The sequence below is a fragment of the Camponotus vicinus genome, unplaced genomic scaffold (assembly GCF_025532165.1).
Source record: "Camponotus vicinus isolate PSW18456_S1 unplaced genomic scaffold, iyCamVici1.0 SCAF_8, whole genome shotgun sequence".
Lineage (NCBI taxonomy): Eukaryota > Metazoa > Arthropoda > Insecta > Hymenoptera > Formicidae > Camponotus > Camponotus vicinus.
Window position 1 is genome coordinate 9,251,644 of NW_028141980.1, and position 17,794 is coordinate 9,269,437.

Consider the following 17,794-nt stretch of genomic DNA (forward strand, 5'->3'; position numbering starts at 1 on the left):
TGAAAAACGGAAATTGTGAATATATATATAACTACGAATACAAACCTAAGCACGTCGGTGGTATATTGCGAGTCCAACGGATGAGCAGTGGGTGCGCTTTGTTGCTGAAGTAAATCATCGCTGTTCTGTTGTATCGCAGGACTGTGCAGATGTAACGCGTTTTTCAGAAATACCGGACAAACGTTTTCAAGATGAGGACAAGCTGCCCAAAACCATGGTGGCATTCGTCCGGTTGGCGCAGTCGATACTAAATAGCCAAGAGCGAGAGGCTGCTGTAGAAGAGTGCCAACTTCTTCCGTTTGCTCAGCTATCGCTATCTACAGATGATCAAAGTATGCATATAATTTTACATCAATATAGTAATAACAGACTTAATCGAAGAGAAAGAAATCTTTAACAAGTTATTGAATTTCTAAACAAATTATTGATTCTTTTCTGCATATTTTTCATCTGGATATTAAAGAAATTATGTGGATATTAATATAAAAATTAATATTTTAATATATTAAAACAATTCAACTATATTTAAAACATATGATAAACATTGTTAATTATATGAATTTAAAATACAAAGATTAATAATAAACTCTAAGGGAGATTTTATAACTAATTTATATTAGATTTATCTATATTATCTACCTTATCTTATTGTTGTCTAGACACTACAAGAGATTTGAAATTTGAAAACATTTTGAACATTGTTTTTTTGAAAATGTATCACTATATAAATGTTTTATGAAAGAACTGAAAATCAAGAATAGAAAAATTCAGATCAAGAGATTTATAATAAATATTTCATTGTTCGATTCACACACATCATCCAAAAAAATTTTAAAGTTTGATATTACGAGAAATGCTTAGACAATAGAAATGGACATTCTTATCTTTTTTTTTTAATACTATAAGTGATTTGCATTATAAAGACTTTTTCTTTTAAACTTACTCTTGGTGTATTACTGCAAGGAAAGGGACTACCGGGGCCATCGTGATTTAATCCCGATCCACCGCCATCTCCTCCGTGCGGTGATCCTTCGGGACGATGCGGACTTCCGTTAGGACTTTGTCCACCGCCTGCACCCGGTTCAGGCCATACATTGAATATATCGTTAAAATCTCCCATTCCTTCCATACCCTCTGGCATATCGTCGTTTAGAGCGGAGAACAATTCATCGTCTCCTAATTCGGGTACATTATGTTGTTCTTGAAATGCTGTCTGCGATGACTAAAACAATAAAAAATGTTTAGTCTGACTCTATATATGAAATAAATAAGTAGATAAATAAATAAAAAAAAATATATATATATATATATATATATCCTTCATTATGAATTTCATTATTCATTACAAATTTATTTTCTTTCAATTATTTTTTAATAAATTCTGTATCAATTTTTCTCTTAATTAGTAAAAACAATCGTGAAATTTTCCAATTTTTAACATTGCATCTTTTTTTGTAAAATTTTAAATAATAATTATAATTCTATATCTAAAGTTTAAATGAAATTAATTAATAAATAAATTTATAATCAATTTGATCTTTTAAAACATAATTTTCAAAGTTATCCATTTTTAATCGCTTTGATATTTTTATAAAAGAAATATCTATTTATTGGCCATAAATTTTGCAATTAAAAAAAAGTTTTCTTAACGAGAATATTTAATAAGAAACTGCATGGACATATGTAACTGAATTTCTTTACCTGGGTGGTAGCGGATGTAGGGAAAACAAGTATATGAGTACATGTGACATCCTGTGGTGTGGATAATTGGCAGTTTACAGATGCCTGACTGAATCTCTCATCGGGAGTGAATTGATCAGCCATCAATCTGAGAGTGGAATCCGGTTCGAGCGATACCAAGCATGCGCTGAGTACGCAAGGCGCTGCTGAAGGATATAAGAGACTACATTGTCCACATATCTCTTTCAGATGTTTCGAGGCTTTCAAAAGTGCTTTTCTGGAAAGTAACCAACTCCATCCTTTTAATTCGCCATGTCCAATGCGTCCTACTCGACCTACGACCAATCTCCATGGTTGCACCTGAGACAAGGAAAATATAATTAATACAAAAAAGCAGTATTTATAACAATGAAAAAACAATTTTTTTTTAACAAATGTAAAAATATGTTAAAATGAAAAAAAAAATATATATATATATATATATATATATATATATATATATATATATATTACCCATAAATTTGGAATAAAGAATAGAAGTAGATAGAAACAGTTACTTGGATATTATTAGTTTTAATTATATTGTCATTTTTTTTTACTTACGCCCTGGGACATTATGCTTAATATAAAGTCCATGAGTTTTTGAAGGCCGATGCGCCTAGCTGAAGCTCGCTTTCTTCTCTTCCTATTGGGTATGTCAATATTAATGGTAGCGGTTTCAAAAATTTCACCCCTGTCGTCGGTCGCGGCTGCCAATAGCCAAGACTGATCCTCGCTCAAACAATAGCTGAGATAAAGCACGGCGCACTCCTCGGGCCTCGCCATGCCAAATGATTCGGGAGCTTCGCTCTTCGCCCGCAGCGGTGCCAACACGAAGGCCGGTGCGTAGAGCCGGTAAGGTGCCTTGTTCCGTTCCTGATGTATAGTTGCAAGAGTATTACTAAACGACTGAAAACGATTTATATATCGTGGATCTTTAAAATTCACGCTAATATTATTATCGCGGCACACAAACAGGATACAGATTATCCTCAATCATGTCGTGACAAGCGATCGAGCAATAAGACTTACGTCTTTACTCTTGAGGAAGAGATCTGCAGCGGCGGCAGTACCGAAACCAGTGAGACTTTTTACTGTAGAATTATGGTTCAACAATCGACGCCCTTGTAGGAAGACATTCAATGCCAAAGCTCGCATTTCATCTTGAATCTTTCGCCTCTCTCGAGCTCGTCCCAATTCCATTATGCTTTCCAAGGATATTATCTAAAAAAACAAATTAATCTCACACAGTCGCATAAATAAATTTGCAATACATAATATTATATTTTAAAAAAGAGCTTAGCTAAAAAATCATAAATTTTGTTTATACTTTTACAAAGGATTCAATTTCTTTAAATAATTATAGTATATTAAGTTAGATAATGTAATATAGTACAATATAATGTAATACAATAATTAAATTATTAGATAAATTATCGAAACATTCAAATAAGAATTTCAATTACATTTTTAAAATGTACATAAAAAATTTGTATTTTTAAAATATAATAATTTATTCAGAATCTTAACTTTGTTTTCTAAATACATTTTAAAATCACACGGCCACAATGATTCAATCATTGATTCCTTATCATTAAGATTCTGCATTTGACTATCAGTTATTACCTGGACATGAATATTTGATCTCATATTCTCAGGCATGCTATTGATTGCGGATGAATAAGCTCTGAGTAGAGCTAAAATGGCGAGTCTTCGTCGATCGGGATCTTCAGTGCCGCCTAAGGAGAATGGTTCAACAAAATAGACAACGATAGCCGGAGGCTCGATCTCCTCCTCGTCCGGGCCTGTAGTCGTAGTAATTGGTGTAGTGCTGTTTGTGGTTTGCGAAGTTGGTGTTGTATTACCGGTCGTATTAGTAGCGGTCTGATTTGTCGCTGTGCTTGTCGAGGAGGGAGTCTCACTTCGTGGATTCTCTCCTTCTGTAAGAAACGAAAAGTCTTGTTGGATTAATCTGATGCATAATATTGCTCACTTCTCTTTCAATTTAAAATATAATTAAACGATGAAACATACCGACAGACTCAGGTTTGGTCGTTGTTAATACGTCGGGTGTAGCTGGCATAGTATCGGGAACGGGAATAGTAGATTGCTGTTGCTGTTTGGACGATTGTGAATCAGCGGGGTCTAACAAACTACGGTCTTGTATAACCTGCGTCAAATATGGGGCTAACCGATGATTACACACTTGAGCATACAGCCTTAATAATTCGCCTAGATGATTCTCTCCCAAAAATTTGAACCACTCATCCATTGGTTGCTTTGCGAGTTTCTGCGCGGTTGATTTGCCGACTCGTAAAATTCCGTCGCGTAGCTGTTTCGAAATTGGCGTGTGTCTTCCTAATCGGCAAATCTACGGTAAATTAAAAAATCTTAATACTCCGCCTATTATAGGCGAGATTAAGCGAAAGATTAGATGAAAATATCATTTAAAAAGCAGACAAAAATAAATATAACTTGAATATTCATCAAAAGTGGTTTGCTACATATTGTCGAATATTAAAATATATATACAAGATAACTAATTCTTACATGTACACTTACCTCATATGTGCAAGACAGTTCTCGGAAAAACGACTTGACTCTATTGATAATACAGTCGCTGTCAGGTGCGACTACCACGTAGGCGACATCTCTAGGTCCGGCAAACGGCTCTAACGACAGTTTTTCCCAGAAGCAGATCGCATACGGCGACAATGATAGCCAATCGCGATCGTATCCGACGACTAGAGCGGGTATTGGTTGCGGTTCACAGCGATCATCAGTGCCGCGGCCGGCTAAACGATGGAATTGCCGCCACGTGAGCGGTCCGGCGACGGTGTACGGTGCCTCCCACATACGGGTTGTACATTTCTTTTGTACCGCGTCCTGAAGCAATGGCTGCAGCGACCTCATCATCCGCACAATGTCACCGCTGCACTGAGGGCCACGCGCTCTGAGAAACACCCACCGATGCACACCATTTACGCGTACGACTCTCTCATTGTGCGTGCCATCAAGCTTGCCTTGATCAAGCGCGGCAACGCAAACTTCGTTACCATCGTTAAATTCTAGAGTGTTAACCGTCGGCGTCAGCGTTGGATAGCTCTTTGTAGTGGCGCATATCCTAGCCGCTCGGTACAGACTGCTGGCAGAACTTTGAACAATCAAGCATTGCTCGCGCAATAATTCGAGAACGTTGGGCGATATTATATCCAGGCCATCCGGAGTTGCTTTCGCACCAGGACATGCGGCCGTGGCGAGTGAACCTTTCTTTTTCTCCGTCGGATCTTCGGCGACGCCTGTAATCTCCATTTCGTCTTCATAGAATAAGCCCGCCCGGTGCGCGAGTCGGCGATTAACCACAGCGCTGAAACCGCAACTGCATCTAATAGGATCATCATCCTGGAAAAGTGCAGAGCCTGCCCACGAATTGCTGAGATAAACGCCCGCGTCGGCACCCTTGATATTGCCTACTACTTTAGGTCCAGCATTGCAAACGCACAGGCTGCAACTATCGAAATTGTGATCGCGGAAGATGTTGAGTGCCGTGTCGCCTAAGAGAATATTTACTATAAGGGAATTGGATTCGGGTGCGCGAGCAGGTCCCGGTGTATCTGCCTCGATACTGTTGAGATTTTTGTTAAGATACGAGGAAGTAGTGGAAGTAGCCGGGCTTGGTTGGTCGTATGGCGGCGGTGGTGGCCTACCGGGAAGGGTGGCCGAGCGATAGGGTGGCGCTGGACTTGAAGGACAAGGTTGTTGTTGCTGCTGCTGCTGCTGTTGTGGCTGCTGCTGCTGCTGTTGCTGCTGCTGTTGTTGTTGTTGCTGCTGCTGTTGCTGTACGGATCCGGGTCTGGTTGGTGGAAGAGATTTGTCCGCCTGATTAGTGGAAGCTGGATTGCACTGCCAGGAAGGTCTGTACACGCAGTGCGATGGCAGTGTGATGGATGGCAGAGATTGGCTAGGCAGATTCGTGAGAGGTGCATACTTGGAAGAACCGACCATCTTGCAGATAGCTGCCGGTTTGAACACGTATGACCAATCATCGATCGGCTCCTCTTGTGGAGAGCCCATGTTAGGATAAATGTCGGGCAAGTGTCTGAGTGGACGCGTGGGCATCAGAAGTTCAGTCTGATCTATGAGAGGGTCGCTCAGCTGACAAGGCGAAGCAACCGGATTATGCTCTAGAGAAGGTGGAGTAGGAAACATCTTGGAAAGCTCCTCCGGTCGTAAAACTGTAACTCCTCGATTGTTGTTCTTATTCGTACCGTCTATTCTCGTTTCCTCGTGCAATCCACCAGATTTATTCGAGCCCGGCGGCGTTTGTATTTGTAATTGATTCAAATTCTGTAAACATTTTAAATGCACTTTATCCATCATCTGTTATATCTTTCAAATATATTGCCATTATAGGCAACTTTTCATTTTTGTTTGTCATTATAGCACAAAATTACATTAATTTAACTATTTACAAGTAGATGCAAAATTACATTAATTTAACTATTTACAAGTAGATGCAAACTTACCGTTTCGTCACTGGAAGTATCAGCGTCGGAATTGTCAAATATTTGATCTAAATCTTTGTAGGATGGCTGAAGACCTTCGCTAGTAAAGAGAGATCCTGGTTTAGACGGATCATCCCTCTGTCGTCTGAGACCATCAACATTTGTGCCGTTTTCTTCACCCGTTGCATCAAATTCGTATGGATCAGTTCTTCTACCAATACATTCAGCCTGCCAAATATATTTGTTAATGTAATATTAATATAATATAATATTTGTTAATATCTTTTAGCATTTTATAAATAAATAGATAGCATAATAGGGGAAACTAGAGTAAAGCAGATTACTCTTAGATATGTTTAAATATGTTCGGTTTGTATATTAATTTTATTTTTCATATAATATCACTTACAACTGAGACAGGTTCTTGTTTAATTTCCAACTTAGGTGCTTGAGATGCTTGGAGCGTTTGAGAGTTTATCGGTGGATAAAGAATGTTGCTCCGATTGGTCGGGGGGCCAGTGGTGTTCGTGGCCTTGAAACGCTTCACGGGGTGATTCAGCCATGCCTCCTGAAGCGAATAATCGTAGAGCCAGGACAAAGGTTGCTCGTCTTCTAAAAGAGCGCCCTCGTATTCCCTGGACGCTAAGACCGGTCGTTTCAATATCGGCCCGGGAACCGATGGACTGTGCACCTGATTGTTGCACGCGGAAGAAATGGACTTGGGCCCTTGCGATGGGGTCAAAGGTGGGGCAGTGTTTGTGTGACTGGGTGGCGGTTGCGGACTGAGAGTCGGCATCGTGGGTTCCGCGGGCGGAACCGACGCCGGCTCGGAGTGCGGAGTCAGGAGGGGTGACGGTGCCGGGGAACCTGGCGAGCCGACCGACGGTACCGGTAAACAATCTCCTCCCGTTGGTGGTCCACGCGAATATGAAGGAGGACCGCCTGGTGGTGTACTAGGTGCTTCCGTTCTACTTAGTACCGACCTGTTTGATTTTTAAACAGATTGAATACCTTCTATAAATATGTTCCACTTATCTTGTAATAGAAAATGAAATTAGTCGTGTTGTATGAATGAAAGAAAATACTAAAAGCGGCATATAATAAGCGGAGATAAGGAAGACTAAAATAATATACCAGAGACATGTTAATATTTCTCAAAGATAATGAGCTAATTATCCAAAATTAAAACTAAAATGGTTCAAATTTGTTTTAAATGTATAAATTATGTTTATGAGGTATATCTTATATCAGTCTTCTTTACATCGTAATTACTTTAAAGTGATAGATTACTTCAAGTTATTTCTAAGTTAGTTTTAAAAATTTCTATTAATGTTTTTTAATATATCATTTCTTTGAATTAATGATTTTATAATATATATAATATAATGATAAATCAAGCCATTAACAAAAAATATATTCTGCACCTGTTGGAATTTAAGACGTGCATTAGTATGAATAAAAGCTTATTACAGATATACATGTTACAGATATATGTGTTACAGATGGAGCAAAAATAAAAACCTAAAATGAGATAAATGCTAGAGGCATATTGGTCACGTGCAAAGCAAAGACAATTTGCTATGTGTGTTATATGTATAATATAAGTAAAATAAATGAATGAAAGAGAAATGCACTACCGATCATATGTAAAACTTAGATACTATCTACTGAATCATGCGCATGAAAACACTTGGGTCGACAAATCACATGTGAAAGTTCATTAACATGTGAAAGTTTTGTCCCTTGTTTTAGCTTTTTAGGAAAGTAATATGTAAATAATAAAATTTATATAAATAATTATTAAGAAAATACACATTCTTTGTATAAATTTGCTATATATCTATTCATTGGCACGTCAAACATATTTGTACTTACTAAATATATACATCGCATTAGAGTATACGTGAAAAATTGATAGAGCCTTTTATCATGGAATGTATAAAATATTAATATAATATTATAAGATCCCATTTACCCACATAATAAGTTTTAGATACTTGATGAGACGAAATTTGCACAGTTTTATAGTTTCAAGTGTGAAAATATTAGTCTGCTATTTGTCTTTTTTAACGCGCGATACGATCGTTGTTAAGACGCATGCTTTACACACTTTGCAGAACAGTGATTGATGAAATCAGATTAATGAGTTATATCGTGCATCGGGTTGAGTTATTTGGACGAATTCATATGATGGAGCTGCCGAAAGCGATGAATCTGCATGTGGGATCATTATGATCATATGTAAAACTGGCGTTATTGCAGTGACTAACATAAGAGAAGAAATGACGAAGATGATTCTCTTTCTCTTTCTTTATATCTCGGGACCCACAGAAATTACCCACCTGGGGGCATTAGCAGGGACAGAGGGACAAGTGTCCCATTGAGTGGTAGAGCGTCGGTGAAACGGTACGACCCTCCGTCCACCTTTATCTACCCTCTCCCTCTGAATCTGAGAGGAGGCCAGGCTCTTCCAACCCCCGGGGGTCGTATACCTGCAACCGATGTATTTAACATCTTGTTTCTTTTTGTGAACGTATCTTCTTTATTCTTTATTTCACTTTATAGAGTTCTGAAGCAATGATTATTAATTTCATAAAATCATGTATAAGAGAGACTACCCTAAAATGGCATTTCAGAAATAACAAATGATTTCTTCAAATATATATTTAAAGTGAAGATTCAAAGATAAGTTAAGAGATAAAATAAGTTATAACTTGTACACACTTTTAATATCCTTGTTATTTAAAGTTGTGTAATTGATTGATTTACCGATTCCTTAAATATTAGTGAAACAATCACAAGTTGAAATTATCAAGAAACAATTATTAACTAGAAATATATTTTTATAATCTGACATTTTAAATTAGTCCCTCTCCTAATTGAAACATATAAAAAAATATGTACGCGGCGATTAGAAATTGCAGCTAATTTTTTCATTTAAATACTTCAGAGCCCTTTAACTTAATTGAAATTATACTGATATTGGTACTCAATAAGTTTTGATCCTAAACAATCCATTTTTTTATAGAAGCTCAAATGCAACGCATAATAGTATCATAATATTTTGTATCATGTTATTGTGTGACAAATATTTATTATTTGTGTCTGAACTGTTGCTTTAAAATTATAAATGAGAAATTTATCCAGGCTCATGTGTATGCGTGTGTGTATAGCTTTATAATAATAAATGCATTAAGCTGATCACTAAGAATAATTGCATTTGAGTCATCTTCAAAACCTAAATTTCCATGCACACATTATAACAGCATCACTCACTACTCTCTAGTCTATAACAATTTGGATATTCTACATTTTATACTCTGTGCTATAACATGCAAACAAAAACTAATAATATATGGCTATAATGGCAAGTATTACTATTATTCAACTAACACAATATATGTAGCAAAAATTAAATGTTTACTATTACGTTCATTATGCTTTTTAAAAAATTGTAATTGGCTTTAGGTTACATTGCTGTGTCCAAATAATGAAAAAAATCTAATATAATTATCCTATTAACGTGGACATAGTAAACAATTAATTTTTACGATGTAATATCGAAATCTAAGGAATAGGAATATAAAGACAATGTCTTTCACACGATGCAATATAATCAAAATTGAAAATGTAGCTCACTTCGAACATGAACAGGTACAGGAAGACTTTTGCGTCGGTTCCACAAACGTCCAGGTTTCAGGTTCCGTGGAAGATTCTGTTTTGGAAGCGGACACTGGCGAACTCAAAGTACATTCTGCCCACACGCGTTCCGGCAATTCGGTAGCTGCGCTCAGTTCTTGTTGCGTTAAGAGGGGTCGTTCGCAAGCGACGGGACTGCTCGGTGGTGAGAGAGGAGTTTCGGGTGGCGTATCATCCATATCCGTAACCAGGACGTAACAAGAAGGATAACGCATGCGCACGCCACCGACGAGGACCTCCACGAGGGGCGGAAGCCCGGTCTCTGGGTTACTGCCGGTACTGATCGGATAGAAATGTTTCCATTCTTCGAGAAGTTGACTATCCATACGACTCACTTGACCCGTTAATGTGCCCGCCAATCCATAAGGGGCTAGGATCACTATGGAAAATAAAAAGAAACATTAATACACCGATGATGAATTAACATTTTAATTATACCAACACTACATGAATGGATCTTTTTCTCTGCGTAGCAAACGACACTTACCTTTAACACCGGATTGAGAGGTTTGGGTACGTTGTAGACATGTCTTTGTAAGATGTCGCACCGCAGGATGCTGCCTAACGTCCACACTTGCGCACACAGTACTTTCTCCGTGGACAAAGAATGCAAACGAGAACGACAGGTGGCTGCTGTAAGAGTAATCAATACATATAAAGACTTTCAGCGTTTCGGAATTTTTTTATACTCGACGTCATATGTGTATCGAGCGATAAAGCAATATTCGGAACCTATGGGTCCTATATTCTATCTAGATATTCGTGATTGTATTGTTCAAATATCAGAAATATGTTTCTTTCTATCGAATATTTTGTTATTTTGATTTTGCGTCTTTAAATCTCTCGTATGTTAAACACTTATAGAATTATCAGACACAAGTCTGACAATGAGTTATGACGCACGAATATCTACATAGGATGCATACGTTCCAAGTATATCACGATGCAGTTAGTTTCATTCAATAAGGCATGTAAGAATATAAGATGTATATACACCAAGTGTATATCTTGTACGTTTTTACCCTTATATAAAGGAATATATATCTCCAAAATAATAAGTATGTAAAATATAATTTCTTAATATTTGTCAAAATACTATAAAGATGTTGAGCAAACGTACCTGCTGCAACGGTGTTTCTCGTAGCCATTATAAGGTTGCACAAACCACTTTCCTAAACGAACGAAGTCACGGGATAGCAAACACCGTTCGATCAAGTTATGCAGAGCCTTGAAAAGAAGTGACCGGCATTCGTACGACAATCCGCTTTCCCAAGAACCCTGTTCACTTTCTGTAACGACAATAAATGGTAAGATTGTAAAAAAAAATCAAGATTCAGGTATAACGTTACTGCTCTTTGTACCATGTATGACGAACAATGTAAAGGAACTAGAGTATTCTAATGCGCGCTTCGTACGGACGATCGATTTCTAAAAATACGCGGAAATAACGGTTACGCTGTTGCTGCTGCTCTAATTAAGCGGGAAGAAACGGGATGTCTCCTTTCAACGTTGCAAACGTATATTTCCGCGCGGCGACCATACCTACTATTTAATTATCACGGAGGGTCTCTACACGATAGAGTAAATAAAATCCGGTCCGGTTAATATATTCGTCCAACTATCGTGGCACGCGCGCCAGGTATCCAAATAATGGCGAAATTTAGCGTGAAAGTAATGCGCGATTCGCGTATAAAATCGCAGCGAATCCCGTCGACCGACCGGTGAGCGTTTCGCGGAAGGCAGAGGAGAAGTTGACCGAGAAAACTGAAAAGTTCTAGAATCCCGCGTCTCGCTCGGGCTAGCTTTCCCCTGATTTTATTCTCACGCGACCGCCTCGAAACGCAGAGAAATACGGCTCTGCGAGAGTTTGCGCCTGCGAACAGCCAGTATTTCGTTATATTGTTCCGGTAAAAAATGTACGTGTCGAAAAATTTATTTTTCTCGAAAGATGCCCGCGTATTTTTTTTCTCAAATTACGTATAGAACGATATGCAGAAGTAATTTAACGCAAAATTAAACGCGAAATTTTTCGTTCAACGTGAGAAATTTCACGGACCCGACTTGGTCGATGGTCTTTTACAATCACGCGCGTTGCACAGCAACGCGTACCGTGCTGTTGAGAATCACTGGGTAGGAGAGAACACGTGTTCCGTCGATCGATATGACCGGAGCCTGAGGGAGTTGCATCTCTCATGGACCACTAGCCGCGGTGGTCTCGTTGCACAGCCCGCGTCTCCCAAAATCCGAACATTCATCCGAGAAACATCCTTATCGCGCGTGACGATGGAACACGTTATTCTCGAGGACAAAACGCAATATTATTTTCCCTCATCGAGGGATCATCGTTTCACGCGTAATTTTGATGTCTACTCTAATATCAATTATTCTGCGCCTCTTACAGGGGATAAAGGAGACACGACGCAGTTGCGTCTTCAATCCTATATTCTCTCGATTGGATTATAAACTAATAATATTCTCCCCTCGCGAAAAAAAAATCGTTATCCGATAAGAGCGGGGAGAGACGCGCACACGAGCGCACGACGCGCGACAGCTTATTTGAAACCTGTGCGAGACATCGCCAACGATCGGCGGCTTTGATTCTACGAGAGCGAGCCGTCGACCCCGGTCGCGATGCTATACGTTTTTAATCTTAACGGTTCGGCCGGTTAGTCGTCGTTTCGCAATTGGTGCACTCCGACGCGGCGCAGCGCGCGGCGCGCCGCGCGATGCACACAACATAGTGGATCTATACGTTGCGCGCTGCAACGAGTTGCAGACAAGTGCATGGTTCAGCGACCCCGTGTCGAGAAACGCCGCCGGGACCTCTGGTCCGGCGCGGCTCGAACGTTGGTCCGTTGCACGGCGTTACCGCTGCACACAATGCAACCTTTTCGAGCAAAAGCACACGGTGGGAAGAGGTCATCGTCGATCGGGACACTAGAGTACTCGAGTCGTAAGAACCGGAGCGCGCTAAGAGTCGCAACGTGTGCAAAAAAAAAAGATTTAAGCAGAGTAATTTAATCCGTAATTTAATCAGCATTCTGTTTTTGAGAATGTTGAATTGTGATTGATTAATCTGTCGACTGCTTCGTTTAAATCAATCTCTGATTAATCGCTTCGTTTATTGCTCAAGTTTTTTCGCGTGTTTATCGGCTACGCAGACGTCTTCACGTACGTCACTCGGCTCCATTTTTCATCTCGAAACGGTATAAATATATCGAAAGGATTTTATAATTTAATGATATGTTCAAGATAACTTTAAAACGAACATTTATGATATATTCGAGGAACAGCTCGTGTTACGCGTATAATGAAAATGAATTGTTTAACGTCTAAAGGAAGAAATAACTTCAGTTGCGAGTGATAATTTTATGTATGATTCACGAGATACCGCGTTTATATATGCCAGTGATTATCGCGGTAATCTAAGAACTAAGCGAGTTTCACTTTTAATCGTATTCCTCTTTTTCTCCGCAGCTTTAATACCGTTGTTTCCGATCGAAAAGGATACTTTATACATGTATTTTTTATATGCACACGTATGTAATGTCCGTCAAGAGCGCATTTGCAAATCCGCTAATGCAACGTAGTCCCTTCGTGTCTCTTACGTGTCGAAACTTCCTCTTGGAAAGTACGTAATAAAAGTTAGCTTAGTCACGGTTTCCTTGCTGGCGTTAGGTAAAGCACTGTACATACAACGGCGTATAAACACCGCGTAATTGCTACTTCCAAGTCCTACGTAGATGGTATACCGTATATCGCGCTTGATTATTACGAATTTAGACTACCAAGAATTTTTTTGTCGTCTCCTCTTCCCCTCTGCGAAGAACGAAGATTCGATCGTTTTCACGCTTTCGATCGACTATCAATTTTCCTCTACAAAATCTGCCGCTTTAAGGCACGATAACGTACTTATGCGATAAGAATGAGTGATAAAAATCTACAAAAAAACTTGAATTATATAAAATAAAATATTATAAATAGAAAGTAAAAATAATATAAAATAAATTACCGTGCGTCATCTAGCGAGATAGTTTTTATAAGCCGTCCCTAGGCTCGACTTCCGGAAGTCCTCGATGAGGCGAAACGCGTTTCCGGGGGCAAGGCGGAGGATACATTATACTCACCGCAAGCGATGAGCTCCGGCGATACCAGACCGGAGAGATCGGGTTCCTCGCCGTACCAGAAGATCCAGAGCTCCTTGGCGGCGGTGAGGGAGAGCGGCGGGGGCGCGGGCGAGGGCGCGATGCCCAGGTCGAAGATGCCAGCCCCGGGCGCCGAAGCGGCGGCGTTGGCAGCGGCCGCCGGGCCGGCAGTGGCCGGCGTGGCGGCCACTCGTCGCCATACGCACAGAATGTCACCAGCTAAACATCGCGAGAAGCTCGACAACACCGGATCCTCGAGGGGGGTGCCCCCGAACCCACCTGCCACTTCTCCCCACACGAGTTTTCTCCATTTTATACCGCAGAGGGATGTCTGAAAGATAAAGAGGAATATTAGCGATTTCGCCTACAAGAATCACAAATGTATCGATGGAACCATATATGTATATTTATTTATAATATTATATTATTAATAATAATTAGAGAAAAGGAGCGATATCGCTGTAGATGGTTTCAATGAATTGCTGATTAAAAAATCCCGGAATTCTGTTCATCTATTCTATTCGCGAGATCTAGTTTTCTAGATTTCCCGTGCATCGGTTCCGATAAATTTGTGGAAATTATCAAGCGAAATATGAATGTAAAAAATATTTATGATGGAACAAAAGGTAACATTGACCGTGACCAGTCGGTAGCTTTAGAACGCGAACGAAGATGTTAAATCGCAAGGTAATAAATTATCCTTTGAACGGCAAAACATGTATTACCCAGTAAAATACACATATGTAGCGTACTCGCGCGGTTCTTGATCGTCGAGAAAGCAACATCGGGTCGGTCCTTGACCTTACGGTAGTGTTTCTATTTGTCACGCGATATGACAAGTCGTTAATTTATTCAAACATACGTTATCGCATATATATTATTGTATTGCGATGGTTTCAGCAAATAATTAGGCATGCGCAGGGGCTAATTGCTCGATTGATTAATTCAAAGTGTTCCACCTAAGATGCTTCCAACCCATCTGTCCACACATTTCGATCCTATATTAAAAGCGACTTGACCTTATAAAATGTTCAATATCCCGTTGACATTAAATCACTCGACTTTAATCGATATTTCATAGTAAAAATAGGGACATTCTAGAGCGAAAAACAAAATTTCTCTCTCGCAGGATTGTACATTTTCTAAGTAAAATTCCTTCGAGATTGGGATAACGTGTAACCGCTTCAACAACTTTCTCTCCGACATAGATTTATATTTCGAGATGACCATTCACTTTTCTTCCTACGCATCTGTTATTTTTCTTTCGAAAATCAATTTTGTTCTTTCTTCTTATTTATGTTCTTTTTTCTTATTTATTGATGTCTTCATTTCTTCAGTTTAGGCTTGTACAAAGAAAGACCAAAATAGAGCGAAATATTGGCGTATAAAATGATAAATAGTTGAAATAATTGCCATTCCAGATTCACATTTCCAATTCGCATTCAGACTCTCACTCTCTTCGCTTTAACATTAGAGAAAGAAAGGTCTCGTTTACTTTCTCTATTCATAATTCGTAATATAATATGATGAAAGATATAGCTGTCGGCAAAACACACCGAGATTTTTTCCGTACTAAAAATAACATGCGTTAACAGAATCGATCGCAACGTATAAGGTCAAAGCCGCGATCCCGATTCGCACGTATTTATCGCATCGCATTGACGGAAAATCGCCTTATCTCCGTTAACGAGAGGGAGGGAGAGAGAGAGAGAGAGAAGAGGGAGTCCATTCACCCCGATTTGGTATCTTCATCGTACCTGATTCGCGCGCTTTCCGCCGTTGTCCCTCGAGATTAGGTCTCGTCGCGCGGTCAACGGCGAATCATCGACGCGCGTCCGTAGAGTCGATCGTACGCACGCGTGCGCGACGCATTTCGCGCCTCGTTCCGAGATGCGCGCGCGCGCGCGCGTAAACTCCCGATTGATGACGAGAGCGGCGACAAACGTATTTCCTAGACACGCACGAATACGTATACGTCCTCTTCTCTTCCTCATTCGTGTATAAAAAAATTTGTCGATCGCGCGGCATAATCTTTGAAAATGATTTCGTCTCGTTGCAATTTCCATGTTACGCGTAATATATACAGTAAAAAAAAAAATGTCTACTTTTATGGTAATCACGTACATTCTGGAAAATGAACGTGGGATATATCGTGCGACGCCATTGCCGATGCACTCGAGGGCTCGGACCGCTTTGACGAGAGACGCGACCGCGCGCACGCGCACATGGTCGCGGAGTGGGCGCGCGCCGGCGGTCCAATCGGTGCCAGGCGTCTTCTTACGTCAGAGAACCAGCTGACATAATCGGAACGATTCAAATGTGTATACAGCCACCGCACAGGCAGGTAATAAGATCTTGGCATCTTCGGGGATCGTAATGCGAGCGTTAACGTCGAGAGAATTTGACGTTACAAGAGCGCAGATTTCAGTAAAATAGGGTACGCGTAAAGAGTCTTTACGCAATGCTTCTTACGATACTTTTACAATTTATTTCAAAGTAGTTATTTGAATAGATTTATTTAGAGGGCTCTTGTAGTCTTTTTGTCATTTTTATTTTAATGTAATCAGCAATCTATTTTTTTTTTCAATATACTAACTTGATAAAATAGCATACGTCGATTATTCGATGAAATAAAGAGAGGAGCGCTCTCTGCATTGACCCGGTCATACATTTTCGGTGGCATTTTATGGTAGCGGATGTGTTAAGTTTCGTCGAAACGTGGCGACCGATCGATAGGAATTTCCTCCGAAAATCGGGGGCATCGCCTTTGGAGACGATTGCGCCTGTCAGTGACTGGGCCAGGGTAGCTCCGATCAAAAGATTTTCGCGTTATTTTCTCGTATGTCTCAAGACGACGACGCATAAATATCGTAGCAAACTACTCTCGTGTCACGATTCAATTTTTTTTTTAACGAGCTGAATTATCAATAGCCATCGTTCATCGACGCGACCGCGTCGTCGCGAGGAGACGGGAATCTCGGACAATTACGCGGTTACCGCTCGTTGTCCCCTCGTGGCGAGAGAGCATCTCTTTCTCGAGAGTGCGTGGTACGTGGCGGCCGAGTCTCGTGGAAGCGTAACGATCGGTCGATACGCTCCGCGCCTTCCGCGGAGAGGACGAGCACGGCATATCGCACATCGTCGGAAGGTAGGGACGTCGCCCGCGTAGTGGCGCCTGTTACACACCGACGCGGTATACATGTGTGTGTGTGTGTTGTGTGCCACCACGGTACGGTGGTGAGACAAAATATTCGCGCACCGACCGACGAGAAAGAGAGAGAGAGAGAGAATACCGAAGGCGCCCGCCGTAACGCTACGGGGCTGTCAAGCCCGCTGATCAATACAAGCAAGGCGACGTGCAAGGCCGCCCGCGTGGGCTCGCGTTCGACTCGACTCGGGGAACCCCCATATCCCCTCGAACCATCCGTCCACGCGCGCCACTGTGCCTCTCTCTCTCTCTGCTCCTCTACCTTCGAACAGCCTCCTCCTCCTCCTCTTCCTCTCTCGATTCTCCTGTGCTCTCTCCTCCACTCCCCTATACCTTTTTCTCGCGCGTCCACGGGGAGATCCGACCGATGGTCAACATGTCGCGCGAGATTCGCATTCTAGACACGACTGCGTATTGTGATAATTTCATAGTTCGGTGGATACGTTTCAATGGTCGCATATGATAAGTATGCAAAACACTTGGAATCTGTAAACAATCTCAAGTATGAGACACTTGTA

At 40.5% G+C, this 17,794-nt stretch overlaps 1 protein-coding gene across 7 annotated transcripts in view; it reads right to left on the reverse strand.

The window, feature by feature from the left end:
- Positions 1 to 17,794, reverse strand: part of Skd (mediator complex subunit skuld) — a 30,243-nt gene that overhangs the window by 1,752 nt on the left and 10,697 nt on the right. For 2 of the 7 annotated variants that reach the window (XM_083106989.1, XM_083106991.1), the window contains exons 2-16: positions 14,051 to 14,399; positions 11,044 to 11,212; positions 10,411 to 10,556; positions 9,864 to 10,302; positions 8,567 to 8,716; positions 6,634 to 7,207; positions 6,246 to 6,452; positions 4,282 to 6,066; positions 3,754 to 4,090; positions 3,346 to 3,659; positions 2,752 to 2,943; positions 2,284 to 2,628; positions 1,702 to 2,040; positions 944 to 1,222; positions 46 to 317 (exon numbers count right to left, since the gene is read on the reverse strand). In XM_083106989.1, coding sequence (XP_082963115.1) covers positions 46 to 317; positions 944 to 1,222; positions 1,702 to 2,040; positions 2,284 to 2,628; positions 2,752 to 2,943; positions 3,346 to 3,659; positions 3,754 to 4,090; positions 4,282 to 6,066; positions 6,246 to 6,452; positions 6,634 to 7,207; positions 8,567 to 8,716; positions 9,864 to 10,302; positions 10,411 to 10,556; positions 11,044 to 11,212; positions 14,051 to 14,399 — 5,897 coding nt within the window. Of the gene's footprint in view, positions 1 to 45; positions 318 to 943; positions 1,223 to 1,701; positions 2,041 to 2,283; positions 2,629 to 2,751; positions 2,944 to 3,345; positions 3,660 to 3,753; positions 4,091 to 4,281; positions 6,067 to 6,245; positions 6,453 to 6,633; positions 7,208 to 8,566; positions 8,717 to 9,863; positions 10,303 to 10,410; positions 10,557 to 11,043; positions 11,213 to 14,050; positions 14,400 to 14,793; positions 15,473 to 15,825; positions 16,078 to 17,794 lie in introns of those variants that run through there. The other 5 variants (XM_083106987.1, XM_083106986.1, XM_083106990.1 and 2 more) reach the window with 5 other exon arrangements.